At 42.9% G+C, this 27,714-nt stretch overlaps 4 protein-coding genes across 11 annotated transcripts; all 4 read right to left on the bottom strand.

The window, feature by feature from the left end:
* Positions 1-6,053: 6,053 nt before the first annotated feature.
* On the bottom strand, positions 6,054-11,067 carry LOC4348060 (caffeoylshikimate esterase). The gene is made up of 8 exons (XM_015759009.3): positions 10,804-11,067; positions 9,917-9,946; positions 9,060-9,186; positions 8,832-8,978; positions 7,808-7,938; positions 7,595-7,732; positions 7,082-7,180; positions 6,054-6,566 (listed from the first exon to the last, which is right to left on the bottom strand). Exons 1-8 carry the CDS (start codon positions 11,008-11,010, stop codon positions 6,336-6,338), a joined length of 1,110 nt encoding a protein of 369 aa, XP_015614495.1. The 5' UTR covers positions 11,011-11,067; the 3' UTR covers positions 6,054-6,335.
* A 2,752-nt stretch (positions 11,068-13,819) lies between these two features.
* LOC4348059 (uncharacterized) lies at positions 13,820-16,217 on the bottom strand. The gene is made up of 2 exons (XM_015759008.3): positions 14,887-16,217; positions 13,820-14,152 (listed from the first exon to the last, which is right to left on the bottom strand). Exon 1 carries the CDS (start codon positions 16,122-16,124, stop codon positions 14,892-14,894), a length of 1,233 nt encoding a protein of 410 aa, XP_015614494.1. The 5' UTR covers positions 16,125-16,217; the 3' UTR covers positions 13,820-14,152; positions 14,887-14,891.
* Positions 16,218-18,308: 2,091 nt separating this feature from the next.
* On the bottom strand, positions 18,309-20,782 carry LOC4348058 (uncharacterized). Of its 5 annotated transcripts, XR_010737044.1 has the most exons (4): positions 19,441-20,782; positions 19,095-19,153; positions 18,618-18,720; positions 18,309-18,489 (listed from the first exon to the last, which is right to left on the bottom strand). XR_010737044.1 is itself a non-coding variant. In XM_015757393.3 (2 exons), exon 1 carries the CDS (start codon positions 20,604-20,606, stop codon positions 19,446-19,448), a length of 1,161 nt encoding a protein of 386 aa, XP_015612879.1. In that variant the 5' UTR covers positions 20,607-20,782; the 3' UTR covers positions 18,309-18,720; positions 19,441-19,445. The 5 variants fall into 5 exon arrangements, 2 of the variants coding, with proteins under 2 accessions (XP_015612879.1, XP_025876735.1); XR_003239074.2 differs by having other exon boundaries at positions 18,309-18,720; XR_001540259.3 differs by lacking the exon at positions 19,095-19,153.
* A 3,438-nt stretch (positions 20,783-24,220) lies between these two features.
* Positions 24,221-27,455, bottom strand: LOC4348057 (uncharacterized). 4 transcript variants are annotated; one of them, XM_066304797.1, is made up of 3 exons: positions 26,004-27,455; positions 25,407-25,543; positions 24,221-24,615 (listed from the first exon to the last, which is right to left on the bottom strand). In XM_066304797.1, exon 1 carries the CDS (start codon positions 27,227-27,229, stop codon positions 26,009-26,011), a length of 1,221 nt encoding a protein of 406 aa, XP_066160894.1. In that variant the 5' UTR covers positions 27,230-27,455; the 3' UTR covers positions 24,221-24,615; positions 25,407-25,543; positions 26,004-26,008. The 4 variants fall into 4 exon arrangements, with proteins under 4 accessions (XP_066160894.1, XP_066160897.1, XP_066160896.1 ...); XM_066304800.1 differs by having other exon boundaries at positions 25,443-25,543; XM_066304799.1 differs by having other exon boundaries at positions 25,447-25,543.
* Positions 27,456-27,714: the final 259 nt, after the last annotated feature.

The following is a 27,714-nucleotide window of genomic DNA, read 5'->3' as shown; positions in this document are numbered from 1 at the left end:
TTCAATCTAGTGGATCCTCCCAGCTGATTTTAGTGAGTTCGATTCAGAGTCCGAACCAACAGGAGGCCAATGGTGAATCCCGATACAAACAGATATCATGAAGCGGACAGTGGGGCAACGGACAAAAACAAAAAGACGCGAGGAGTGAAAAACGCGGTGACGATCGGAAAGAAGTAGTTATGGTTAAAATAATACTGCTAATTAACATACTACTAAAATCATTAGCAGTAAAACGTTGGGAGTACTAATTAACCCATCAACACGTCTCATGCACGGCAACAGATGGCCTCATCCCTCAGGAACCTGCATGCATGTCCCAGGCTCGCAATCCCACCTGTCCATGCACGGCAACAGCTGGCCTCAGCAACCAACCGAATGGATAAGGCCTCAGGATCCCATCAACCCACCAAAGAAGCCGCTCTCTATTTCCTCAAGATACGGGCGCACCACCGCTCGAAGCTCTCGCACCCTCGTCTCACTCATTTCCGTCGGATCCCCTTTCCACACACATCGCCACTTCTCCCCTTCTGGGCTCGATGCCGCCACCGCGAGCAGATCGAAGGTGGCTTGGGCCCATGCCGTCTTCTCCTGTGCGTGGCTAGCGCGCGGCCGTGCAGATCGGACGGTAGGCCAAGCCATGGCGGAGACGGGCCCACGCCGTGGGAGGGATAGCTGTGGCGATAGATCGAAGCAGCGGTCTCAACGGTGGCGACGTGGCGTGGGTTGACGAGCTCTTCGCCTCTCCCCTCCGACGGCGCAGATAGGGGCGGAGGTGGCCGAGCGGCCTCCAACACATCTTCTGAATTCTCTAGGGTAGCTATAGCCTATTTTAGGTCTGATTTATTTGTAAGATTGGGGTTTTTAAAGTAGTTTTTGGGGATTTTCGGATTTTGTTTTGTTCGTGTGTTCATGCCTCTCTTTTTATGGTCTGGTTCTTGTTTTCTCATTTTCCTATTGGCAACTTGATTTTCGATGCGGTTGGTTCCTCGGATATGGACGCTGGGGCCTGGGGCAAGGACCAGCCGTTGCCATCTCCAACTCTTGCGTCACCTCGGACGGGGACGGGTGAAAGCGTATTAGGACGAACGGAAAATTACTAATCTTTTAATTAGTTAAGACACATACATATATATATATATATATATATATATATATATATATATATATATATATATATATATATATATATATATATATATATATATATATATATATATATATATATATATATATATATATATATATATATATATATATATATATATATATATATATATACATATATGCTAGATTTTTTTTCTTTGTAACACTTTTACAAAGGATTGTATCATATGCATATAAGCATTCTCATGTATACATAGTGCATACCAACTAAAAAATACCATAAAAAATTCTAGAAAAAAATGTACATGTGTTTTTAGTAGTATTACATCTAATCTTTAAATTCATTATACACATAGAAAAAAATAAAATTATGATAGATTTATACTCTTAAATCTGTTATATTTTTTATCTTTTTTTATTACAGTTAAAATATAATAAATTTGAGGTTAAGATTTTACACATAGTGTAGTACTTCTTTTTCTAGAATTTTTGGTCAAATTTGTTAGTTGGTATGTACGGTGTCTACATTAAAAGTTTGTGTGCATAGAATATATTCTCATTTTACAATATAATAAATTTGTTAAATATTATTATCACTATATTCTAATAGAAAATTAATGCACACTAAAGACCGAATATAGTTAACAATGTGGTATATTTGAATACAGAGACAGTACATATACATAGCAAAGAGAAACATTACAATATTATTTTACTTTAAACACTTTTAGTTACTAATCAGAAATCATCTTCTACTTTTTTTTTAAAAAAAAAGAAACCTAATCACCAACCTGAGGTCATTATTTAAGAACCAACTTGGGGTGTTATTGAAGTATTGAACCAGAAGTTTTGACTTTAATTTCTAACTTGGGGTGATGAAAGGAGAAAACAAAGGGAGGAAGAAAGGGAAGTAGTTAAAGGATCGGCGATGGGAGTAGGGGGGGGAGCGCTCATACGTGACAGGTCGATCGCCCGCACGGTCGAGTACATAGTACATACATACATACATATACAAAAATATATATATATAGAATTTGTATAAAAATATATATACACGTATACGAAGTTTGTATACGTACACGTACAAAGTTTTTATACATATATATACAAACTCTATATATGTATTATATAAAATATACCATCTTTGTATATGTATATATACAAACTTTACGTATACGTATGTATTTAAAGAACCGGGAAAAAACCCAAAAAAAGGAAAAGAAACTGAAGAAAAAAAAGGTGGGGGGAGCTTGCGACACGCCATCTGCCGCCCCCCCCCCCTCCCCCCACTTTCCATGCGCGTCACGTGTCCAGTCGTTCAGGAGGGGCACCCGATTGGTCGCCAATTAGCTATTCTGGTAGCTAGGTCTGAATGCGACACGGACTTGTCCGCTAGGATTTAGGATGGGGAAATGCTCCTGTGGCGAGGAAAGAAGAATATAAGGGAAAGGCGACAGAACGACAAACAACTTTTAAAACTCAATAAAATGGGAATTAAAACGCTAAGCAAGATTTTCGGAATTCACAACAAAATGAACAGAACTTTAAAATTAGTTAGGGCTGTTACGAGATCTATATCCATACAAATTACGCAACATAAGGACACTGGCTATTCAATTTCAATGGTTTAGCTTCTTACGCTGTGTCCTTAATTTACTCTATTTTCCTAACTCATCTCACTCATTTTTCACACGCACGTTTCATAAACTACTAAACTGTGTTTTTTTAAAAAATTATATACAAAAGTTGCTTTAAAAAATCATATTAATCTATTTTTTATTTTTTAAAACTAATAATTAATTAATCATGTCCTAATAGGTTAGCTCTTTTTTTGCGCATGAGTGATGAGTTAAGAACCTTGTGGTTTGAACAAAGCTTAGGCTGTGTTCTCAACCTCCCGCACGGAAAACGAAGCAATGGATTAGTGCACGATTAATTAAGTATTAGTTAAAAGAACTTTAAAAATATGTTAGTATGATTTTTTAAAGCAACTTCCTTATAGAAAATTTTTGCAAAAAAAAATCACTGTTTAACAGTTTGGGAAGTATGCGCATGGAAAACGAGGGAGGAGAGGATGGGAACTAGAAGAGCCAAACGCAACCTTAGAGTCTATTCTATTCAGCCATTGGATTGAGCAACGATCTCGTTTTCCGTTAGCATGTTTGCTAAACTATATGTTCATATAAAAGTTTTCTATATAAAAGCTTCTTTAAAAATCATATTAAATTATTTGTTAAGTTTGTAATGATTAATACTTGATTAATGAGTTAATGGTTCTTCTCATTTTACGTGTCAGTGAGAGTTGCTCCTCTTTTTAGACTGAGTTCGACAAAGTGAGTTGGAAGCTAATCTCTCGTACACGTAAAACGAAGTGGCTTATTAGCACATGATTAATTAAGTATTAATTTTTTAATGTATTAATATGATTTTAAAGCAACTTTTCTATAGAATTTTTTTAAAAAAACACACTATTTAGCAGTTTGGGAAGCGTGCGTGTAAAAAAAGAACGCGGGGGGAGGGGGCGCGGGGGAATTGGTAACACCGCACAGCCTATTAGAAGAGCAAGTACAATAATCCTACTCAGCAGGCTCTAAAACTTTTTTTTATCATTAAATATATGCATGGAGGAGAGAGAATCGAAGAGAGAGAATGCCGCCCGGGGATAGCGCTTTTCCAAGCGCGATTCCGCAATAAAAAAACAGTTCTGTGGGGTCACACCAGAATCCTTCGATCCCGTGTGATTTTTTTCCATGCATTGATTCTCACCTCTCGCTCCTTCCATCCGCACGAAATTGCTTACTCCTCCACCTGAGCCCCACCGCCGTTCATCGGAGTCCAATTTCCATCGCCGTTGAGAATCGTGTGTGCGGAAGCTCCGCCACCATCGCCTGATCAAAGCCCGCGCACCTTATAGCTCATGTTTCTGTCGTGCTCAGTCATCAGATCGATGTTTGCTGTCCGCCAGATCGATGCCCTCCTTTTGAAGAAGAAAGCCCTGTCGCCATGCCAGATCTACTGCCGCCTTGTAGCTGTTCCGTTGGTTGAAGCAATCAAGCAGCTAGGAGAAATGGCTCTGAGTTCCATTGTGTTAGTGGATTTGGGGATTTTTTTTTCTCTGTTCCTTTTCCCGTCTTCTCTCGATATTTGCATGTTGTTTACACAAAGCTGACAGTAGATGGATTTTTTAGGAGCGATGCAATTGTGATAAGATTTGCATCTTCCCAACAACATTTCACTAGCAGTAATTATCTACAGCCTAATCAATTTTTTTTACAGGTTCTTGTTCATATCACAAGTTCATACACATATATGGCTACACAGATATAGTTTAGGGTTGATCATACATATTTATGTGGACATGCATAATTAAGTATTTTATCAATGAGTACAGTCTGCATAAGAGCTAATCTATTGTACTGGTTGATTTTAGTATTAGCTATAAAATAATAGTATAAAGGTAAGTGGAGCCAGCTGCTGGCTACACTATTGATCTTTCTCTTATACATTCTGGAGCTAAATAACGAGATAGTAATAGCCAGTGTGCAAAGCTAGGCATTCAGGCCCCGTTTAGCAAATGGTTCAGACCCTCCATTTTTTTGGAGTGGACTTAGCAAAGTTACTCATAAAAAATGAACCAAGAGTGTGAAGCTGTATTTTTGCTACTCCACAGCTCTACACCACCCCAAAAGACCCATTACCCTTTAATTTTTTTTTACATATTTACGCAAAAATACCACTGACCTATCCCAGCCTACCTCACTTCTCCCACCTATAACCCAACTCATCTCGGAGCAGCAGGCGAACAGGCTTGGCAGCGGCGTGCTTCCGGCGGCGATTTGACGGGCGGGTAGCGCGTGGTCGGCCAGGCACGCGGGCGGGCAGTGCGTGGTCGGCCGGCGGCGTGCGGGCGGCCACTCAAGGAAGCGCGGCTCGGTGACTAAGGCCCTCAACCCTTTTTCCATTTTTTTGGATTTTAGATCTGAAGAAAGAGAGAAATATGGTGATTTTGCATGTATATTGTGGTGATTCTTTTTTAGAGATATGTAATTTCCCAGGGTACTACGATTTTGCAAATTGTGTTGTTGAAGTTCCAGAGAAAAAATCAGTTATACATCATGAAAACAGGAAAAATCACAAGGGTATTGTAGTCATCCTCCCCCCAATACTCCCTTTAAAGAGTTTTGGAGCTGACCAAGCTAGTCAAATACTTTTCAGCTGACCTTCAGCTCCTACTAGAGCTAGTTCCTAATAGAGTTGGAGTTTAGAGCCCTACCAAATAAGAACATAATGATGCACTTGATTCGTGTTAAATTTGGTGTTACAAATGAGCACTTTTCCCAAAAATAAATCTGTCACCCCATGTACTAGGGAAGCTTTCTGAGACCCTATATGATTTTGGATTACCATCTAAAAGAATTGTTTCACATTGTTCGTGTGATTATTGCGGTAACATCTACGAGACTACGAGACACTTATACAGTACTAAATAACACTAGTTCAATTTTAAATATATGCTATTACTCACTCTGTTTTACAATGTAAGTCATTTTAGTATTTCCCATATTCACATTGATGTTAACGAATCTAGACATATATATCTTTCTAGATTCATTAACATCAATATGAATGTGAGAAATGCTAAAATAACTTACATTGTAAAACGGAGGAAATAACTTTTAGACACAGCGTTTGATCATTCTATTGTTTTTATACTTTTAAGCATTACTTTTATATTTTTCATATTTGTATTAAATTTTTCGATAAGACAAATGGTGAATAAATGTACTTTAAACACAACTTATAGTTTTTTATATTTGTATTAAATTTTTAAGACATGGTCAAATGTTACGTACAATACATACAACAATTAATAGCGTAGACAACGGAGGAAGTAGTAACTAGTTTTCTCAGCGCATAGTGTATGTCACTTCTGATCTAACCCAAACATATGCCAATCAAATCTAAAAAATATTACATAACGAGAAAAACATTTGAATATATTACAAATTTATATATGGCATGCAAAACCTTACCTAAATTTTGTGAAACAAATTGTGATGGATAATATACATTATGTACACAGCTTGATGAGCAACAGGCACATTTGCAATCAGAAAAGAAACATGACAGGGCTGGTGCCAAAATGGAATCGCAACTGTTGGAATCTTGGATCAACGGCAACGAAGGATACATCAGTAGCAAAGAAATTTTCCCAATGCTGCCTTTGCAGTTTATGACGATGGAACTTTCTTTGTAGAATGCTGATCCAGCCAAGAAATTATATCATCGAGGACTTGAAAAATTGCCTCATCTGGTTCACCTTCCAAGATAGCGTGATATGCATCTTTATAAAGGCGAAGCGTCTTATCTGAGCTCTTCGCTTTATCATAGAGAGCTTTACTCACAGCTGGGTCTGTGACCAAATCACCCTCACCATGCAAAATGATAATGGGCAGCGAAACCTAGATATAGGAAACACGGGGCAACTTTTAGTTACCAAAGGAACTGAGATGGTAATAGATCGGAAAAGTAGACCATTGGCAATTCTGCAACTTGTAAAAAACTATTCCACAAAACAGAAAAACCCATTATGATACCAAATATGAGTATCTATCGAGGATAAAAGTTATTGTTGACCATTGCCATACGCCTATCTTATTAAGCCTCTCAACCTTCTGAATTTTATGCTAAAAGCATAGTAGACTATACATGCATGCACCAGATACAACAAAGTGTCAAAAAATGATCTAAAAAATATGAACTATCAAAATAGGTATAAGGTCCACCATGGATACTGTGCACAGTGCACAAACTAGCCATGCTACCAACATGTTTACAGAACAAACGCAGCTTTTCATGCCTTTTGTCCATATCAAAATATTAACAATTATCAATATCAGGATGGGCAATGTTATAAGCAATTGTATAAGACCCTAAAAGCATATGTATAAGTATAACAGATAATTAAAGCACACACCTCCTCCAAACGACTCTCGATTTCCTTTGTGGTTCTCAGCATCTCCAAAGCTGTTCGGAGACGTGGTTTATCCTTGTACGCAATCACATTATAAGAACACTGCATTCAACAGCAAATTATTAACAATCTTTTCACGAGGCATAAGAAGACTTGATATATTTGAATCCATTTTTAAAAGCACTAGAAAAAGTTCTTTTTCCTAATAGTCCCTACTTTGGAATGACATTTTTCATAATTTTGGATAAGTATACCCAAAACTGGAAATAAAATAAGTAGGATGATAAATATGTGATTCATACATTGCTGTACACTTGTACTTCACAGATAACAGATTAGAACTCCCTATATTGTGGGGGTGGAGGCATGTAGATATATTAAATAGACATATTCAGTTATTTCACAGTTCTTTCTTCCCAAAGAAGAAACAAAAATCATGAAAGAATGTACATGTCAGATGAAATAAATCTAAATAGAAAATATTAGTTTGAGATGCCAGTGTGGCAGACAGATCACCTGCTCCTGTTTTTTCTTCTCTTTGAAAGCCAACTCTGCTAAATCTTTTTGTGGAACAAGCTTCTCTTTTGGAAGAAGTCTAGCCATAAAAATTAGAACTTGCTGAACAGGCCAAGGCGGAATCACATCATCTGCAATCTATAACAAAATGAGTTTGCAAAAAAGCTGCCAGACGGAACTTATACAGTTAGGGTCCTACATTGATATATCTACCTTGCACATGGGCGCAACTAGTATTGCACCATCCCATTCATTTGGTTGCTTAAAATGAATCTTCAATGCAACTGCTCCACCCATAGATTGACCAAACAGAAAGCTTGGAAGACCTCTATGTTCAGGATTTTCTGCTGACATACAAATAATTAGTAATATTCAGTTTACATACGGTATCCTTTTAAAAAACAAGGAGTAAGCTAATTTATAGCCAGCTATACATTAATATAAAAATAATTAGAGGGCATTTACAGGTTCAGCAATGTGGGGCTTATTACATATTTGGAAATGTGGAGGCTGTATACAGAATGCACAATTTAAATTCACACTGAAACCATTTGTTACCAAACTTACCCATCAATTTCCCCCTTTTCACCATTATCAATAGCAATGACATTGAATGCATCGAGTTAAAACAGTTTATAGTTAATTAACTCCTAAGGTAGTCAGTTTAGTTTTATCACTGCAATGTTTTCCACCAAATGCCCGTACGATTTTTTTTTCTTTTTTGTGTAGACATATGGGCATACAAGCATTGAGTAAACTCTAAACTATGCCAAATTAAAGCATTATGTTCTGCATGCATGCATGGAGCTGAAACAACATATATTTTGGATTGAAGGTGGTGTGTGTTTTCTTTCCTAACCGGGAAGAGAACAAAATGATATGAAGTAGCTCTTCAGTCACATTTCACAAAACTATATAAAGCAACTATTTCCAACACCAGAAGTTTAAAAGATCAAACAATATGTATATTTTGTTGATTTTAAAAACCTGAGGATAAAAGAGAAATGAAACTTGTGGTAACTATACCATATGTTGCAACTGTATTATGGTGTCATATTAGTTGGTAAGTTGTATCTAAATTTGGCATTTGAATTTCATTCAAGGAAATTTCATAAAAGAAGACATGTACATTTGAACTAGCTGAAAATATATTGACACTTATCAACTGTTCCAAAAAAAATAAATAGAAAAAAAAAAGGCAGAGTGAGAAACCAGAAATGATTTAATGGAAGCATACCTTTGACCTTAGTAAAATGTTCTGCTACATCATCAACAAGAGTGTCAAAACTTGGTATAAATCCATGAAGTCCTTCCGAGAGACCAAAACCAGGGTAATCTAATGCAAACACTCCATATCCAGCTGAAGCAATCTTCCTAGCAATACCTGCAAGAAAAACGGACTATAAAAATGTGACAAAAAACCAAGGTATCAGACAAATAACTTGCATGAAAGGGAAACGTGTACCATCGAGAAAAAAGGTACAGGTATCTCCATAACCATGGCAGAGACAAACAATTGCTTTTATGCGATGATTCTCTGGATACCAACATTTTGAGAAAATCTCCACGCCCCTGGAGTTTTTCTCGTATGACTGTCGAAGAAAGGAAGTGTCACATTGCAATGATGGAAAAATTAATAACTTATCATCAAGTTAGCAAAAATTCTGAAGAGCAAAGCATCGATTGATATGTCGGCAGATTTTAGGAGTTAAGAGCACTATTGAGAATTAACATATTCAGCATACCATCTCACAGTGCCACTACCTTGCGAACCACAACCAATGATCATTAAAATAGCAAGCTTCTGTTAAGCATAGATAAATAGCAAAACATATTCAACGGAATCAAAAGATGAACTAATAAGGCCAGATATGTTCAGTGCACTTCAGCAACTACAGTACAGCACTAACTTATGGTGTTCTATTCTAAAAAAAGGGACTTGTCCTACCTTGCATCAATATTTCAGTATTTCTGCATTGCAGTAAAGCACTACTTTTGGTATTTTATTCTAAAAAAGAAAAGGACTTATCCTACATTGCATCAATATTTCAGTATTTCTGCCTAACACTAGTTTGCAGATCAACCAAATAAAATGAATCACCAATGCCTGCTGAGATTTTATAGTGGAACCTCTCTCTCTACATAGTCTTAGCTGTGGGGCATACAGTAATGCGAAGAAGATGGACAGAGTCTATATGCCAAATAGTCTTACATGCAATATGTGCAACAGAAATTTATGTATTGCAGCAGTTAAGCCACTTAACTGCAGAAACATACTGCATGAAGAAACTGTAAAATAATAGCTAGAGCAAGAAATAGCACCTCCTTTGTTCCAATATCGCTATACTGTCCCTGCATCATAGAAACAAATGCAAGTAAGAAAAATGATCCATCGCATATCAGAACAACTAAAGTTTTTTAGATCAAATAAAAGCATCATGGCATAGCAAACTAAGACTTGAAATTTTGGTGGTACTTAAATGGTGGAACTATCTGTGCATATGTTTTTTCCTCTCTAAATATCATTCCATGTATGCAATAGTTTGGTACCTCATAAATGCTGCTGTTAAAATCAAACACCTTAATAATGATCTGTCACTATTATAGGCCCTAACCTGCTTGGGTTGACAATAGATCCACTTTCCAACTTTTGAACAGTGCAAACCTTAATCAGTCGGAAATGTATTTACGCCTTGTACAACACACAAATCTCGGTACTGATCGACGTCCTAATCAACTACAAAAGCCATTGCAATTAATACTCAAAATGTCTGTTGGCAAATATCCATCTCCACACCTGGACCAATCACAAGGCTTTGTGTGGGCACAACAGACCCCAAGTTTGGACCATTCTAATTAAAGCTCTAGGTCCTCTTCGAACAGGTTGTGCCTAGAAAATGTCTAGTAATTGTTTTCCAGGTCAAAATCTAGCGCACGAGCATCATCACCATCCATCCTGACTACAGCAAACACTGAAACCTCCATAACCCTCATCCATCAAGATCTTCAGGCATGGCGATGCGCATGTTTCGACACAGAAACGATAAACTCTTAGCATCACACTGTCAATCATCCATTCAATTGTTGTTGCCGCAGCATAAGGAACCGAAAAACTGCATCTTATATCGACTCTAATTTCCAAAAGGGGGTGTGTAAAGAAGTGAAAAAAAGAAAAGGAAAGAAAATGGGAGGGAAAGCGGAGGGGGGACCTTGAAGAGGCAGTGGTCGATGCTGAGCTGCACGTCCTTGAACGCGTCGCGGACGCGGCGGCGCTCGGGCGCCTGGTCGAGGCACGCCCTGAGCACCATCCGCTCCAGCGCCTGGTCCACCCCTTCCCACCTCCTCGGCGCGGGCGCCGACGCCGCGGACATCCCCGCCGCGGTCGCCGCCGCAGGAGCTGACTGCACGTGTGGCATATCCCACACGAAACCACCCCCCGGAGCCTGCACGGATGGATCTCCGCTCCTCTCAACAAGAGAGAGAAAGAGTAGTAGTAGTAGTAGTAGTAGTTGTAGTAGTCTAGTTGTCTCCGGCGCACGGAGGCCGCCGCGGCCGTTGTGGCCGTGCCCTCGCCGGCGGCGTGGGGAGGGATCAGAGGAGGAGGAGAGGTGGCGAATTTGGGAGAGAAGCAGAGGAGAGAGAGAGAGAGGAGGAGGAGGAAGAAACCGTGGAGATTTCGGAATTCTTCTCGTCCTCGATTTTGATTTTGACTTGCTATCTCTCTCTATGACGGCATGGCCCACGCAGAACTAGTCCAACAAAGTGGGGGCAAATGTTGAGTTGAATTGTTTTTAAATTCAGTTTGATCTTTTTTTAAAGAGGGCTGCAAGTGATGACATCATATTGATGTCTAAACTGACGTCACTGTATACATGCGTGGTACCCTGTATGATATCTATTAATATCTGATTATCAAGTCTAATATCCTATAGGTACAAAGATGATACATATATGTACCAGATAACGCCAAAATTTAGTAAGATTTGGATTCGGTTAAAGAAAGATAATAATCAGTTAATTAAAAGCTTATATAGAAGAGACCGAGTTTCAGAAGGAGTCACAAAGACCACGGCATGGTAGCCTAAATTTATTTATTAATTAGGCAAGTTTTGAATTTAGGAAAGTTTGTATCATGACCGATCAGAACTTATGTTTTTTTTTTATCTTTAAGAAAGTTTGTTTTGTGTCTGACTAGGACTCTTATCGGTCTATGGGTATAAATATATACACCTAGGGTCCTTGTAATTTATCTCTCGATTAATACAACTTCGGCGCATCACCATCCTTTTCATTTTCATATTTCTTGACGAGTTATTGTTTTGAGTTAAGTTGCATCAGCTTCAATCTCCGACGAAGGTTAAGGCTTGTTATGGTTGTCTGTATCGACGGGGCTAGGACCTCGACACTCTAATCTTATTGATGTAAACATTTATTTATATCATATATCTTAGTTTAATCTAAGTCAATGTCTCAATTTACATGTATCTGCCAGATCTTTTCTAGGGTTTTATTGGTATTATTTAAATTGTTTTGTCGGTCTAGATTAGCTAAGGTATCTACCACTTTAAAAATCAATCAAAGGCTTAAATTGTTTAGACTTTATGCTTCTTTTCATAGTTAGTGTTGTATCAATTGGGTTTGACTTACTAAGTCGTGCTTAGAATCATAAAAACTAATCTGCCTTTGATTGTCAATAAGGGTTTCATTGGGGTTTTAGCCACGACTTAGAATCATAAAAACTAATCTGCCTTTGATTGTCAATAAGGGTTTCATTAGGGTTTTAGCCAATTAATTATCTGGACACTGCATTGGTTTACCAGGATTACATACAAGTTTGTTTTGCCGATTGCAACAAAGGTTTTACTGATAATCTAATATTGTGGATTTAATGACATCGGAACACCAGCCGATATATGCTTAACCTTCGGATCAAACAATTATTCTATCATATCATTATTGATCTGGTTTCCATTGGATTATATTTTTTATTACATTATCATCAGCCGGTTGTCTTTACATCATTAAGTGTCAGAATCTACATTTGACATATAGCCGATTGCTCAAATCCCTATCAACATCAGCTAGTATCGGCATTGGATAGCATTGTTATACCGACTTATTGGCTGATCAACTCTTTAATCTTCAATTTATGCATCTTGTCAGTTGCAGGATTAAATTGACTGGCATGCCCGCATCTCATTGATATTTTGGACCTGCACTAGAGCTAAGCAGATCTCTCTTACCTTTGTGTTTGTCGACTTAGTTCAAAGGTTCATCGACTTAGTTCGCACCAACGCAGATCTAGCACATCAACCGAGCACTGATTTTTCATCAACAGTACCAGCCGTGGTACCTAGTATACCATGTTGATACCTATAGGTACCAAGTCCGATACCTATAGATACCAATCGTGGTACCTAGGTAGCAGGTCCGATACATATAGGTACCAAAAGGTATCAAAAGTATCATGATGTCACTAAAGTATCATCACAATAAGAAAAAAAAATCATCTGTTTATTAAGAGATAGGTCAATAAAAACCAACAAAATAAATTAATTTATGGGATAAGTCGTCATAGTTGTAGAAACATCCATAGAACATGTAGAACACCTCAAATCAAAACCCAAAACAAGCCAACGCAATGCTTGGGGTGTGAGCCCAAATCTAGGTATACGGATCCATACCTCGCGAACCCAAATTTGACGACGGTGACCCCATCGACGATGGCCACCTCCTGAAACATGGTAAGCAACTCCACCTCCGTCATTTGCTTGGACACCTACCCCACGAACAGCTCCCAGATCTCCTCCTCTACTCCACCCATGCTTCCACCAGCAGCGGCGATGGCAGCGGAGACAGCAACTTCCTTCATGCCCAACGATCCATCCCGCATGGCCAGCCTCTTCAAAGGTTATTTGTGCTGTCAAGCAGCAACGCTTTCTGGTTTAGATTGAAACTCAAATAGCAAAGGATTACAGACTCGTGGCCTTGCCACTACACACGCCACACTCAGTCTTCATCGTGTGCCCATTCCACACGTCGGGGAAATTAAACAAACAAAAGATACAAGGCAGCAAGAATTATCCCATCCAGCCCGTCGGTCGCTGCCCAACAGCCTTGCCTGTTGGCATTGTACTGTAATGTAGTATATATTTTCTCAAAGCTTAATATAATTGTCCGACGTTCCGTCGTCGGCCCAGCAAAAAAAGAAATGAGAGCTTCCCGTGCTCAAATTGACATCAGATTAACAACAATAATACTTTGACAACAAGAGCATACATTGAAGTGCATCGTGTATAAGCCTGAATGCCTACCTTTGCAGACTAGCTACTTTATTTATTAGTTCCAGAATGCAGCATATATATGGGCAAAAGAAGAGTAGCAAGACTTCAGAAGCTAAACCACTACACTATAGAATTCAAATGGAACAGCCGATCGAACTAAGCTCGTACAGTAGATATATATACATATCGATGCCAACGCCGGTAGTAGCAGGCTAGCAGCTGGTCTTGCAACACATTTTCACAACAGAAGCTACTCTGTCCCCCTTTTTAAGTCCTGACCAATGTGACAAGAGAACAGGAATGTCAGGTTAGGTTAACAGAGTCATCAATTAACATTCTACTCTCTCCGTCCCAAAAAAAGGTAACCTAGGTGGTGATTTGACACCAAAATGTCAATGAATCTGGACATCAAAATGTCAGAAATATTAAGTGTTTCAAGATGCCAAACATATATATGTCCTAGTGTGGTCATGCTTTTTTGGCAAACTGTTTATTCTATCTGGGGAGATAAATTATGTACGCACAGAGATAGATTATGCTACTTGTTCACTCAACCCACTTGCTACAACATGAAAACTTATCAGAAAAAAAATTCTCCTTAATACTCCACAGACTATAGGTAGAGCCAATAGACAACACCATATTGACAAATAGTTCCAAAATAAATATGTACGTGTAATCAAACAAGCTAGTATGTTTTATGGAATTTTACAGATGCCACATCCGCGTACACTACAGATGTCCAAGCCACCACTAAGCTTGTGTTAAGAACTGGACCAAAATTAAAACACATGCATCTAGGCACACTTATAAATAATATGACTTGATCATATAAACAACTGAGCTCCACTTGGGTGAAATATGAAACTATCTCATTTGCCGGCTCTATCTAGTGCATATATACATGGCCACAGATGATAACAATGTAAAAATTCCAAGATTCATACGTTATGAAATAACTAGTGACATGACTTCCCAATGACTGAAGAAACCACGGAAAGTTCTTACTATTTTCATATACTTGAAAACGATAACGGTGGAGGGAAGCATCTGTATAATTCAAATTGAGGATGATAACTGATGCCTTGGGGTGTTGAAGCACACAGCCTCTCAAGCTTAAACGTGTTGATGTCTAGCGTGAAATACTGTAATTGGTCACCAGGAGTAAACTGCGAAGTTCCGTCACCGAGAATTCTTCCTTGCAGGAGTAAGTACCCTTCGGCTAGCTTTAGAATCCTCCATTTGTAGCCAGGAAGCAATGGGATAGTCTTGTCATGCCGCCAATGTTCATCGGCGCTGCCTCTAATCGCCCCAGAGAGGAGCTCCACTGTATGATTAGCATGAGCAATGTTGAACATGGCAAGCCTGCCTACTTCCCCTGCCTCCCCAATGGCCTGCCACGGCACACTCCTTTGCTCGAAATCGACAAAGAAGAAGTCCATGTCGCGAGTGTCCAGCAAGAGCAATCTGGTGGCGGATCGGATCAGCCGCCAGTAGGCGTAGCCGTGCGCGTACTGCGGGGAGACCAATTGAGCGGTGGCAGCGCAGGCGTGCAATGTGGCAGCGCGCCAGATGACGGCACTGGAGCTGAAGACGAAGACGGTGACATCACAGCCCATTGGCAACTGGGGTCTGCAGATCACTCGGAATGACAAACCCTCACGGCCGGCTGGAGCGACCAGGTAATCGAAATCCTCGACGCCGACGCCGAGGCTTCGGATGGGGGCCGCTAGGTCGTCGGAGATCGGGGGGATCCAGGCGTAGCGGCGGCGCAAGGGGTTGCAGACGACGACGTCGGGGAAGGAGAAGCATCCATCATCGGTGACGGCATGGCGGGTTGATAGGACAGCGAGGCCGTGGCGGACGTCGCGGAGGCGCCAGTCGCCGGAGCGGCCGGGGAGGAAGGAGAAGGAGGAGTCGGAGTCGGAGTCGGAATCGAACGCCCGCGCGACGGCGGCGGCGGTGGCGGCGGAGGGGTGGGGCGGCTCGGCGGGGAGGAAGCGGCAGCGGGAGCCGTGGTGTTCCAGGTGGAGGAGGCCGAGGAGGGGGCGGGGGTGGAGCGCGTGGACGCGGCGGAGGAAGGCGCGGGAGGTGATGAGGCGGCGGAGGGCTCTGCAGGCGGAGGCGGCGCGGGCGAGATCGGCCAGGTCGTCGAGGCGGATTAGGATCTCCACCACCAGCTCTTGGGGGAGGACGGTGAGCAGCAGCGGCCGCGGCGGCGGCGGCGGCGGCGGCAGCGAAGCCATCCGGAGTGTCTCCCGGCGGCGGCGGCGGCGGCGGCAGAGGAGAAAGGGGAAGGCCAGCAATGGGGAATGGCCAGCGTTTTTGGATACGGGACTAAATATTTTTTACGGAATTGCTAAACATAAGTAGAGAGAAAACCAATCTTCAAATCTTGCAAATTTTGGTTCACTATATGTGCTTCGCTATTTGTACTCCAGCTGCTTCTTCTCCAACTCCAACGAATTCCTCTTCTTCTCCGGTGCCGGCGACAACCCAAACTTCGGCGAAGGGCCGACGAATTAGGGTCTCGGGGTGGGGTGGGAGGGGGAGAGGGAAGAAGGGAGAGTTCGCCGGGCTTAGAGGGATGATCGTGGGAGGCGGTGACTAGGCGGTGGGCGGCGGATCGGGCGGACGACGAGGCGCCGGCAGAGTCGCAGGGCTGGAGGAGGGCGGTAGGCCGGCGTCAGTGGCGGGGGCACCTTGCCGCCGACGGTTCGAGGAGGAAGGAGGGGATGAGGGGGGAGGGGAAGGGGAAGGAGGCTAGCCGGGGAGGGGGGGTTCTCGCCGGCGCCGTTGACGCCCTCCGGCCAGCCGGCGAGGCGGGCGGCGGCGCGGTGGGGCGGTGGGGGCGGGGGATCGGGCGGAGCCACGGAGGAGCTCGCGAGCGCGATGGGAAAGGAACGGGAGGAGAAGACGTAGGGTTAATGCATCTGCATGTATCTTAAAGCATATCCAATGGTCTAAATTTTGAAAGATGAGAGGTGGGATTTTCTGTCAACAGATATATAGACAGTTCCTTTTTTTATTGACAAAATAAGTCTCTCCAAGATCTTTTTTATATGAAACTATATACTTTAATTGTATTATACTAGTGTTGATGTAAAAATGGTTACGTCGATGTGGGATAATAGATGCCAACAAACGACCACGCGAAAGGGCCTCGTTAGGATGAACACGTGTGTGTTTGTCCTCTACTCGGCAGGGCAACTAGAACATCCTCAAACACCGTAGGACCAGAAACGACAAACAATTAGAGAATTAGAGGAGAATGGATTATGGGAAATGTAGCAAGGAGGGAGATATAAAATATAGAGGGTATTGATAATTGATTGATTTTTCACAATTGATTTTCCGTTGATAGGAGGGGTGGTCAGGTGCCTCGTGATCTTTTTCATGTCCTATCAAGGAAACCCTTGAATTATTGTCCCATTAAGGAAAGAAACATGAGGAAAACTATATTTGCACTAGGACTCACCTATGCCAGTCTGGCCTCCACTATGCCACCAGTCCGACCAGCATTAAACCAGCAGTTGGACTAGCCTTGTCCAGAAAGCTTGGGCCTATTTCCAAATTTGGCGAAGTTTTTCCATATTTCATTATATACCAAATTTAGTTGTCACACATCTCCTCGTGCCTTTTTACAAACTTATGGAGCGAGAAGTACTAAACACGGGGTCATCTAAAGGATGATATACACCAATATCAGCCATGAATGCCTCTATGGCTATATGTTTGGTGAATCTAGCCTCTTTATTTGGTTGTCCAATTGGCACTCTATTATTTACATATCTTGGTCTTCCCTTGGGCACAAAACCACCAAATGTAATTGACTTTGCTACTCTAACTGATAGAATTGAAAGGAGATTGCCTTCGGCCACCACATTTTTATCCTATGGAGATAGATTAACATTAGTAAATTCGGTCTTTTCATCTCCACCAAATGTAATATATGTGTTCTTTGTCTACCTGAATCTGTGAAAAAAGAGTATTGATAGAGTTAGAAGACATTGTCTATGGAGAGGTTCAGATATAATATCTACTTCCTCCATTTCACAATGTAAGTCATTCTAGCATTTCCCATATACATATTGATGTTAATGAATCTAGACATATATATATATATATATATATATAGATTTATTAACATCAATATGAATGTGGAAAATGCTAGAATGACTTACATTGTGAAACGGAGGGAGTAGTAAAAATTCATTGGTGCTTTGGGACAGAGTATGTCAGCCAAAAAAAGAGGTGGTTTGCAAGTCATTAACCTCAGACTGCAAAATAATGCTTTGCTAATGAAAAGCCTGCGTAAGGTTTATAATAGGATGCCTCTTCCCTGGGTTAAATTGATCTGGAACACATACTACATGAACAAGGTGCCACATGATACATCCCCTAGAGGCTTTCTGGTAGAGAGATATCTGTCAATTTATGGATATCTTTAGAGGCATTGCTTGCTGTCAACCAAAGGATGGAAAAACATGTTTATACTGATGACATCAGATTAAGGATAACTATGAACTTAACAACAACGAGCATACACTGAAGTGCATCCTACATCAGTGGCTGGGGAGCTTGAATGCCTTGCTTTGCAGACCGACTACTCTGTTTAGTTCCAGAATGCAGCAGAAGGGCAAAAAAAGAGTAGCATGGCTTCAGAAGTTAAACCACTGTGGAATTCAAATGGAACAGCTGATCGAACTAGCTAGTACGGTAGTACATAAATATGATACCAACAACGGCAGTATAGCAGCTGGTCTTCCTCTTCCATGGCATCCTCCTTAAGGCATCAGATACAGCTTGACAACCGAAGTTGCTCAGTCCCCCTTGGCAAGTCTTGATCAGTGTGTTGAGAGAGAAGAAACCCCATAGATTAGATTAATATAGTCATCAAGGAACATTCTATCAAAATGTCAGTAATATTAAGTGCTTCAAGATGGCAACTATTATATAATGTCCTAGTGTGGTCATGCTTTTTGCGCTAACTATTTATTCTATCTGGGGAGACAAATTTGAAATTTACACACAAGAGATATATAATGCTCCTGCTCACTCGATCCACTCGCTACAACATGAAAACTTACAAGAAAACTATTTGTCTCCTTAATACTAGGTAGAGCCCATAGAATACACTACATAAGACTGAGTTGCCAAAAGAAAAAAAAAAGGTACATGTCATCAAACAAGCTAGTAAGTTTTATGGAATTTACCAATGCCACATCCGTGAATGGTACAAATGTCCAAGCCACCAGTAAGCTTGTGTCACGAACTAGACCAAAGAAAAACACATGCATCTAAGATACATACAGAGAAAATATGACTTGATTGTATATACAACTGGGCTCCTCTTGGGTTTATTTTATAAGGGAGGGTACAGTGAAATATGAAACTATCTCATTCGCTGGCTACATTTAAATCAAAAGGGAGACTGAGTGCAAACATGACCACAGATGATAACAATCAAAAAGTACCAAAGCTGTTACATTATGAAATATAACTATATATTGTAACTATGATTCCCTGATGAATAAAGAAACCATGGAAATTAGTTCTTACTATTGTCATATGCTTGAAAGCGATAATGGTGGCGGGAAGCTTCTGTACAAGTCGAATTGAGGATGATGATGCCTTCCTCGGGATATCGAGTCACACAGACTCTCAAGCTTAAGCGTCTTGAGGTCCAGTGTGAAATGCTGTAGCTGAATACCAGGAGTAGACCAGGAGTTGTTACCTACAATCCCATGTAGGAGTAAGTACCCCTCAGCCATTCTTGCAGCCCTCCATTTGTAACCAGGGAGCAATGGGATAGTCCTGTCGTGCCGCCACGGTTCGTCGGCACCGCCCCTAATTGCCTTGGAGAGGATCTCCACCTTGTGGACACCAACATCAACAATGGTGTTGAACACCGCAAGCCTGCCTACTTCCTCTGCCTCCCCAATGACACACTTGTTGGTCTGAATGTTAACAAAGAAGAAATCCATGTCGCGAGTGTCCAGCATGAGCAATGTGCCGGAGGAATGCGTCCGCCAGTAGACGTAGCCGTGCACGGATTGGGGGAGGAACAACTTCTCGGTGGCGGCGCAGGCGTCCAGCACGGCGGCTCGCCAGAACGCGGCGCCTGAGGAGAAGACGAAGACGGTGACGTCGCACTGCTTCGGCAGCTTGGGCCTGCACACCACCCGGAACGACGAGCCGTCTCGGCCGGCGGGAGCGAGCAGGTAGTCGAAGTGCTCGACGGCGATCCGCCGGACGCCGGCCGTGAGGTCGTCGGGGATAGGGGGAACCCGCACGTGTCGCCGGCGCATGGGGTCGCAGACGACGACGTCGGGGAAGAAGCCGCGGTCGCCGAGGGGGGAGAGGTATGATGACGATGATGATGATGATAGGAGGGCGAGGCCGTGGCGGACGTCGCGGAGGCGCCACCCGGCGGCGTGGTCGGGGAGGAAGGAGAAGGCGAAGTCGGACGCGCGGGCGACGGCGGCGGCGACGGCGGTAGCGGCGGGGAGGAAGCCGCAGCGGTCTCTCTCCAGCAGGAGGAGTCCGAGGAGGGGCTTGGCGTGGAGCGCGTGGAGGCGGGCGAGGAAGGCGCGGGAGGTGATGAGGCGGCGGAGGGGCTTGCAGGCGGAGGCGGCGCGGGCGAGGTCGGCGAGGTCGGTGAGGCGGATTAGGATCTCCACCACAAGCTCCTCGGGGAGGATGGTCAGCAACAGCGAACACGCCATCCCTGCCGCCGCCCCGGCTACCGGCGGCGGGGAGTGGATCGGATCTAGCGGCGGGGAGTGGATACCGGCGGTCCCAGCGACGGCGACCTCCGGCTGATCGGAGCGATGCGCGTGGCTAGCGGCGGCTGCAGGAGACAGAAGGAGGGGGATTCGGGCGAGAGAGAGAGACTACGGTTGGGTTGCTTTTTAGACGGGCTGGGCTGATAGAGGACATGGTTGGGCTAAAAGTGGAGGGTGGTGATCTCGATGTTGATGAAGAGGACGGTGGTGGTTGCAAGGTGCTTCATGCGTGTCGTGAGGTTGTTGCATCTTGCTTCTAACTAGCTCTTCACTATCCGTCTGCATTGTTTGCGGACATATCATACTCTGCTGATACATGCTATATCGGGGTATCATGAATGATAACCACCGGTGTTAGTCTTGGTACCTAGGTACCAGGTAGCATGCTGCGAGGAGGGAGCATGCGGCTATTGTCCTCTAGCCTGCCGGTGAGGTAATTGTTATCGATATAGAGGTATCATCGAAGTTTTGTCTTGTCGAGATGGTTTTCTTTACTGATAAGGCAAGTTTTTTTTACTAGTATGGTCCAATACCCCTAGCTATACGTGACCGAAAAAAGTGATACTGTTATGCCCTAGATCACCGGCGGCGAAGCTCGCCGGAGATTTAGATGAGAGAAATCGTAGGGGAGAAGAAAGAACAGAGGAGCACAAGGAAGAAGAAGAGGAGGGAATATTCCTTTTTCCTTCGATAGATTGTGCTCAGCCATAGGGTGTGTTATAAATACAACTACTCACTCTCCACATGCCCTCAGGGCCCACACACAATGACTTAATACATAAATTAACACTCCCTCCGCTTCTCTTCAGCGAAAGCACACATTCGAAACCCACCGCCTCGTTCTGCTCCTCATTCACTATCATTTGACAACAATGCAGCAGCGCCATTTCCAACAGCCGCAACAGGTCCCCCCCCCAAAGAATTGGAGCTTGTCCCCAAGCGAGTGCTGCAGGAAACCTAGTGCGCACCACATCAAAATCTTCCCAGGTCGCCAGTGCAGCCGGCAAAGAGCCCCAGCAAACTAGAACCTGCACCATAGCTGCATTCCCTTTGTTTACCATCCTGCGATCCAAAATTTCAAACGGTACCGCTGCGGCAATATCCAATGGAGCAGCTGTTGGTAATTGAGAGAAGACAGGCTTGTGATCAGGGACGAACTGCTTCAACTAAGAGACATGGAACACGGGATGAATCAAACTATCAGGAGGTAACTTCAAACGATAGGCCACCGAGCCAACAGCTGCAGTAATTTCAAAAGAACCAAAATATTTGAAAGCCAACTTTGGAAATGTATGAGAAACCACTGAACCTTGTGCATATTGCTGCAACTTCAATAACACCAAATCTCCCACTTGAAAAGTGCGAAGAGAACGTTTGGCATCAGCTAACTGCTTCATACGATTTTGTGCTCTCGCCAGGTGATGTTGTAACAAAGCAGAGAACATTTCCCTTTCCTTAAGTAGTTTAGCTGCACGGTCAGATTCTGAAACATCACTTTCTTCATCGTCAGTTGGTGCAGCCGACAAAATACCATAGGCAGGATCACACCCAAACAATGCTTTATATGGAGAGCACTTCAAAGAGGAATGTAAGCTTGTGTTATACCAAAATTAAGCCAAAGGTAACCACTTGGACCATTTAGTTCGAATAGATGTCACTGGCACCTGAAGAGCAGAGAAAGGGTGTTTCAATGGCAGAAAATGACTAAACTTAGTGAATCTATCCACCACTACTAGAATCACAGTATAGCCTGAAGAAGGTGGCAAACCCTCTATGAAATCCATTGAGACATCTTACCAAGCTCCCCTAGGAATAGGTAGAGGTTGCAACAGGCCTGGATAAGAGCAATGCTCATGCTTGGCCTGTTGACAGATGACACACTACTGAACAAATTCTTCCACAGATTTCTTAAGACCACCCCAGACAAACAATTTCTAGGGTGGTGGTGGTGGTGTAGTCGAGGTCGACGCTGCAGAAGCCCCGCCTGGAGTGGCCAACAACGGCGGTTGCATATGCCCGAGCGTCGACGGCGCCACCGGAACAGTAGGAGCCCCGCCGCCTCGTTCCGCTCCTCATCCATCGTCATTTGACGACAATGCAACAGTGCCATTTCCATTAGCCGCAACAGATACCAACATGGCTCGAAGTAGAACATCCTAATTGGACGTTATAATCATGGTTGGTCCAATTTTAACTAGACAAACAACCACCTAGACACCTATTTGATTTTGAGCCTACAAGTACACAGTCATGCATGTGTCGTGTGTGTGTGAGAGAGAGTAGTCTATACTATCGTCTTCAGCGTGCAGAGGCCGCTGTAGCCATGGCCTCGCTAGCGGTGAGGCGTGGGAAGCAGTTGCAGCAGAAGAGGGGGGATCATCATCATCGGAGGAGAGGTGGTGAGAGGAGGAAGAAGCAACCAACCATGGAGATTTCAGAATTTGTCTCATCTCGATTTTGATTGGATACATCCAAGTTTCCAGGGAGCTTGGATCTCTCTATGACGATGTGGGCCCACATGGAACTTGTCCAAAATGGAGCGAATGTTGGATTGAATCGTTATTGAATTTAGTTTGTTTTTTTTAAATACTCCGCCATTTCATATGTCATTATTCTAGCATTTAAATTTTGTATCAAAGGTGGTATGTTTTTATTACGATATATATTTTATCTCAATTTCCGTTAGCATGCTCTTAAAACTGCTAAACAGTTTATTTAGTGCGAATACTTTCTATATAGAAATTGTTTTAAAATGTCGAATAAATCCATTTTTAAGTTCGTAATAATTAAAACTTAATTAATTATACGCTAATAGCTTTCTTATTTTATGAACTCTATCTTCATTTTCATTAAATACTTATCGTTCTGATATTCCAAAGCAAGCAAAAAAAATTGAGATTTCGGAATTATTCTCGTTTCAGTTTTTACTTGACTTTTCTTATTACTGCTACTTGGATTGGATATACCCCGTTTCCTAGTAACTTGGCTCTCTCTATGACGGCGTGGGCACACATGAAACTCATCCAACAAAATGGGCAAATGTTGAATTGAATTGTTTTAAATTTGATTTGTTTTTTTTCCTAATAGAATCCTGAAAATGATATTCTTTTCGCATGTTGATAGAACTGAGCAAGTGAGCAACTCGTGCAGCATCGAACTACCGATGCAGATGATACGCGTCACCCGTGACTGAGTATGTATGTGTTGGCCGTTATTGTTTATACAACGTTTGATACAATATTGACGTGGATTATCACAGGAATAAAATAAATATTTTGAAAACTAAACTAACAAACAGCTTGGAACATGTGGTAGAAAAATTTCTTTTTTAAAGAAATCGTATGACTAGACTTGTGGAGCAAATAATCTGCAATAATAATTTAGTGAAAAATCTAGAAAAAAATAACAACTATCTTTGAAGCATTAAATAGTCATTGTTTTTCCTATTTATTTGCTTTTTCTATCAAATAATAATCAGAATCAGTAAGACCTATAGGACCAAAAATCAAATCATCAAAGAGATTTAAGGTAGCTAAATCAAATCATCCCAAAGATTTAAGGTATAGCCTCTCTGTTCTAAAATAAATTAACTTTTATATAGTACAAATCTGTCTGTTTACGGTGCAGATGTAGCCAATCTGAAACTAGTAGCAAGGAAAGAGAGCCTCCCGTACTCAAATTGACATCAGATTAAGGATAACAACAAACTTAATTAACAACGAGCATACACTGAAATGCATCATATGCATCAGGGGCGGGGCAGCCTGAATACTATGCTTTGCAAACTACTAGCAACTTTAGTTCCAAAATGCAGCATAAGAGGGGGAAAAAAGAAAGAAGAGTAGCAATAAATCGATGCCATTACAACCAGTAGCAGCTGGTCTTGCATGGTATCAGATAAATCTTCACAACCGAAGCTGCTCCGTCCCCCCTTGGGCCTTGGCAAGTCCTGATCAATGTGACAAGAGAACAGAAACACCGAAGATTATATTGATGCTAGTAGTCATCAAGGAACATTCTATCAAAATGTCAGAAGTATTAAGTGCTTCAAATGGCAAACCTAATTTCCTAGCATAGACAAATATTTGAAATTTATGCACAGAGATACATTTGGTTGCTGCTCACTCAATCCATTCACCACAACATGAAAACTGACAAAAAAAAACTATTTATCTCCTTGATACTCTGCAAACTATAGGTAGAGCCTACAGATTGTACTAATATATTGATGAAGAGTTGCAAACGAAATAAGTACATGTCATCAAAGAGCTAGTAAGTATTATGGAGTTCTACAAATGCCACATCCGTGTACGCTGCAGATGTATCAGACGCATCGAGAGCCTTAATTTTACTGTGCTTTGAACATCAGACACGGCTGCAATCTAGTTCCAGAATCTTCAGGTGAGTTGTAAGCAGAATTGCAGGAGACAAACAAGGTTCAGAATCTCCAGGTTCTGTTTGTGAATTGTCAAGAGCAATAGTTGGTATATCATGAAGAGAAAATGTTTCTCCTTCTGAAATTCATGCATCATGAAGTTGGGTGCACAAATAAGTTGTTCTTATATAGTACTGTACACGTGCAGGCTGTCTCTGAAAGCTGAATTGCTGAACACAGTTGAGAAAATGACTAGAATCTCGTTTGTTTTCAGAAAATGACCATAATTATTCATTCCTATTTGATTTCATGCGATGCTATAGAGCAGCAGTAACAAGGATAAGTAGATTAGTTCAGAAATTTACTTGGTATGGGTACAACTAAGAAGTTTGTTAGGTTACTTGCTTCATTGCTTGGTTGGTCAACTCGCCAACCCGTTGGACACTATAGCCTGTAGAAATGAGTGGGGCGGGCCTGTCCAACTCCCGTGCCAATTGCATCCCTAATAAAAAAAAGCTTGTAATTATTATGGAATTATACAAATGCCTCGTATCATTATCTAAAAAAAAAATACAAATGCCTCATATGTCCAAGCCAACAGTAAGCTTGCGTCACTAACTACACCAAAGAAAAACACATGCATTTAGATACAAATATAAATATTAATATAACTTGATCATTACAACTGAGGTTCTCTTGGGTTTATTTTATGAGTGAGGGTGTGGTGAAATATGCAACTATCTCATTCGCTGGCTCCATCCGATTCAAAGGAAAGAATGGGTGCATACATGGCCACATATGACACGATAATAATCCAAAAGTACCGAGACTGTTACATAATGAAATAGCCCGTGTAACATGATTCCCCGATAACTGAATATGAAATAACCCGTGCAACATGATTCCCCGATAACTGAATATGAAATAACCCGATGACTGAAGAAACGATGGAAAGCTCTTACTGTTTTCATATGCTTGAAAGCGATAATGGTGGCGGAAAGCTTGTATATAACTCAGTTGGAGAGTTCCTTGCTTGGTAGATTGTCATGGGACACAGCCTCTCAAGCCGAAATGTCTTGAGGTCCAGTGAGAAATACTGTAATCCATCAGTAATGGGATCAGACTGCAAACCGCTGCCCAAAACTCCTCCTAGGAGTATGTAGCCGTCAACATCAGCGTGATTTACAAATCTCCAAATACTGTAGCCAGGGAGCAATGGGATAGTCTTGTCATGCCGCCACTGTTCGTCGGCGCTGCCCCTGATCGCCCTAGAGAGGAGATTGACATTGTGAACATCAAGGTTAAACACCCCAAGCCTGTCTTCCCCTGCCTCCGCAATGGCCGCAGTGGTGTGATTCAGTACAAATCCTGTGGATGGGGGGAAGTTATCAAACATGGACAATTCCATCTCGTCGGTGTCCAGGATGAGCAATCTGTCCAAGAATCTGGTCAGCCAGTAGACGCAGCGGTGCACGCACCGGGGGCGGGAGGTGACAGAGATAGCTGTTGCGAGGGAGGAGCCCAATGTGGCGGCGCGCCAGATCCCGGCGCCGGAGGAGAAGACGAAGACGGTGATATCGCACTCTTCTGTCAACCTGGGTCTGCACACCACTTTGAATGATGAATCCTCCTCCTCCTCCTCCTCTTCCTCCCTGCGGGCTGGAGCGAGCAAGTAATCGAAACCCTTGGGCAAACTGCCGCTCCGGCGGATGGGGGCCGCTAGGTCGTCGGGGATTTGGGGAATCTGAGCGTACCGCCGGTGCAAGGGGTCGCAGACCACGACGTCGGGGAAGAAGCATCCGCCGCCGCCGTCGCGGGTTGATAGGAGGGCGAGGCCGCGGCGGATGTTGCGGAGCCGCCACCCGCCGGGCGTGGCGGGGAGGAAGGAGAAGGTGAGGTCGGCTGCCCCCCGCGCGACGGCACTGGCGGCGGCGGAGGAGGAGTGGGGCGGCGCGGCGGGGAAGAACTCGCACGATGGGCCTTCCCGTTTGAAGAAGCCGAGGAGGGGACGCGGGTGGAGGCTGTGGAGGCGGCGGAGGAAGGCGCGGGCGGTGATGAGGCGGCGGAACGTGGCGCAGGCGGCGGAGGCGCGGGCGAGGTCGGGGAGGGCGTCGAGGCGGAGGAAGATCTCCTCCAGCACCTCGTCGGGGAGAGTCAGCAGCAGCCGCCTCGGCCGCCGGGAACTCATCCTGGCTGCCGGCGGTGGGGAATGGATTCAGTTCAGGCGGACTCGATTCGCGGTGGACGCAGCCGCCGCCCGCGGAGAGCGACAGCCGCCAGATCTGGGCGGGCGATGGCTACCAGCGGCGTGGACCTCCACGCTCGGCGATGGTGAACTCCGAGCCAAGCGACAGCGACGGCGATTTGCGTCGGCGACGGCGGACGGCACGGCGGGTGAGTTGGGGTGGCTAAACGGGCCGCCCCGTGCCGGCCCAATACAATAAATTTCAGTTTGGGCAATGTTTCAATTTGGATCATCATCCAAAGAGAAAACCTAGACAACGGAACAGGATACTCTTCTTCTATGAGAGTACTTGATACCTGTCGTGATACCAGCTACATGGTATCTGATACCTGTGATGTCTTTTATCTGGTACCTGTGATACCTAGCACCTGATACATGTGATACTCGTGCAAGAGAATAGTTAATATGTCTATCCCGTTGCAACGGGA

Source organism: Oryza sativa, chromosome 10 (assembly GCF_034140825.1).
Source record: "Oryza sativa Japonica Group chromosome 10, ASM3414082v1".
NCBI classification, from domain to species: domain Eukaryota; kingdom Viridiplantae; phylum Streptophyta; class Magnoliopsida; order Poales; family Poaceae; genus Oryza; species Oryza sativa.
The sequence above is the reverse complement of the archived record's forward strand: the minus strand, read 5'-3'. Positions and strand labels throughout refer to the sequence as shown.

Coding starts and splice junctions, on each gene's coding strand:
- LOC4348059 (XM_015759008.3), bottom strand. CDS start 16,124: ATGGCTTCGCTGCCGCCGCCGCCGCCGCCGCCGCGGCCGCTGCTGCTC.
- LOC4348057 (XM_066304797.1), bottom strand. CDS start 27,229: ATGAGTTCCCGGCGGCCGAGGCGGCTGCTGCTGACTCTCCCCGACGAG.
- LOC4348060 (XM_015759009.3), bottom strand. CDS start 11,010: ATGCCACACGTGCAGTCAGCTCCTGCGGCGGCGACCGCGGCGGGGATG. Junction 9,187..9,916: donor GCGATATTGGAACAAAGGAG/GTGCTATTTCTT, acceptor TTTCTTCGACAG/TCATACGAGAAAAACTCCAG. Junction 7,733..7,807: donor TAGTTGCGCCCATGTGCAAG/GTAGATATATCA, acceptor ATTTTGTTATAG/ATTGCAGATGATGTGATTCC.
- LOC4348058 (XM_015757393.3), bottom strand. CDS start 20,606: ATGGCGTGTTCGCTGTTGCTGACCATCCTCCCCGAGGAGCTTGTGGTG.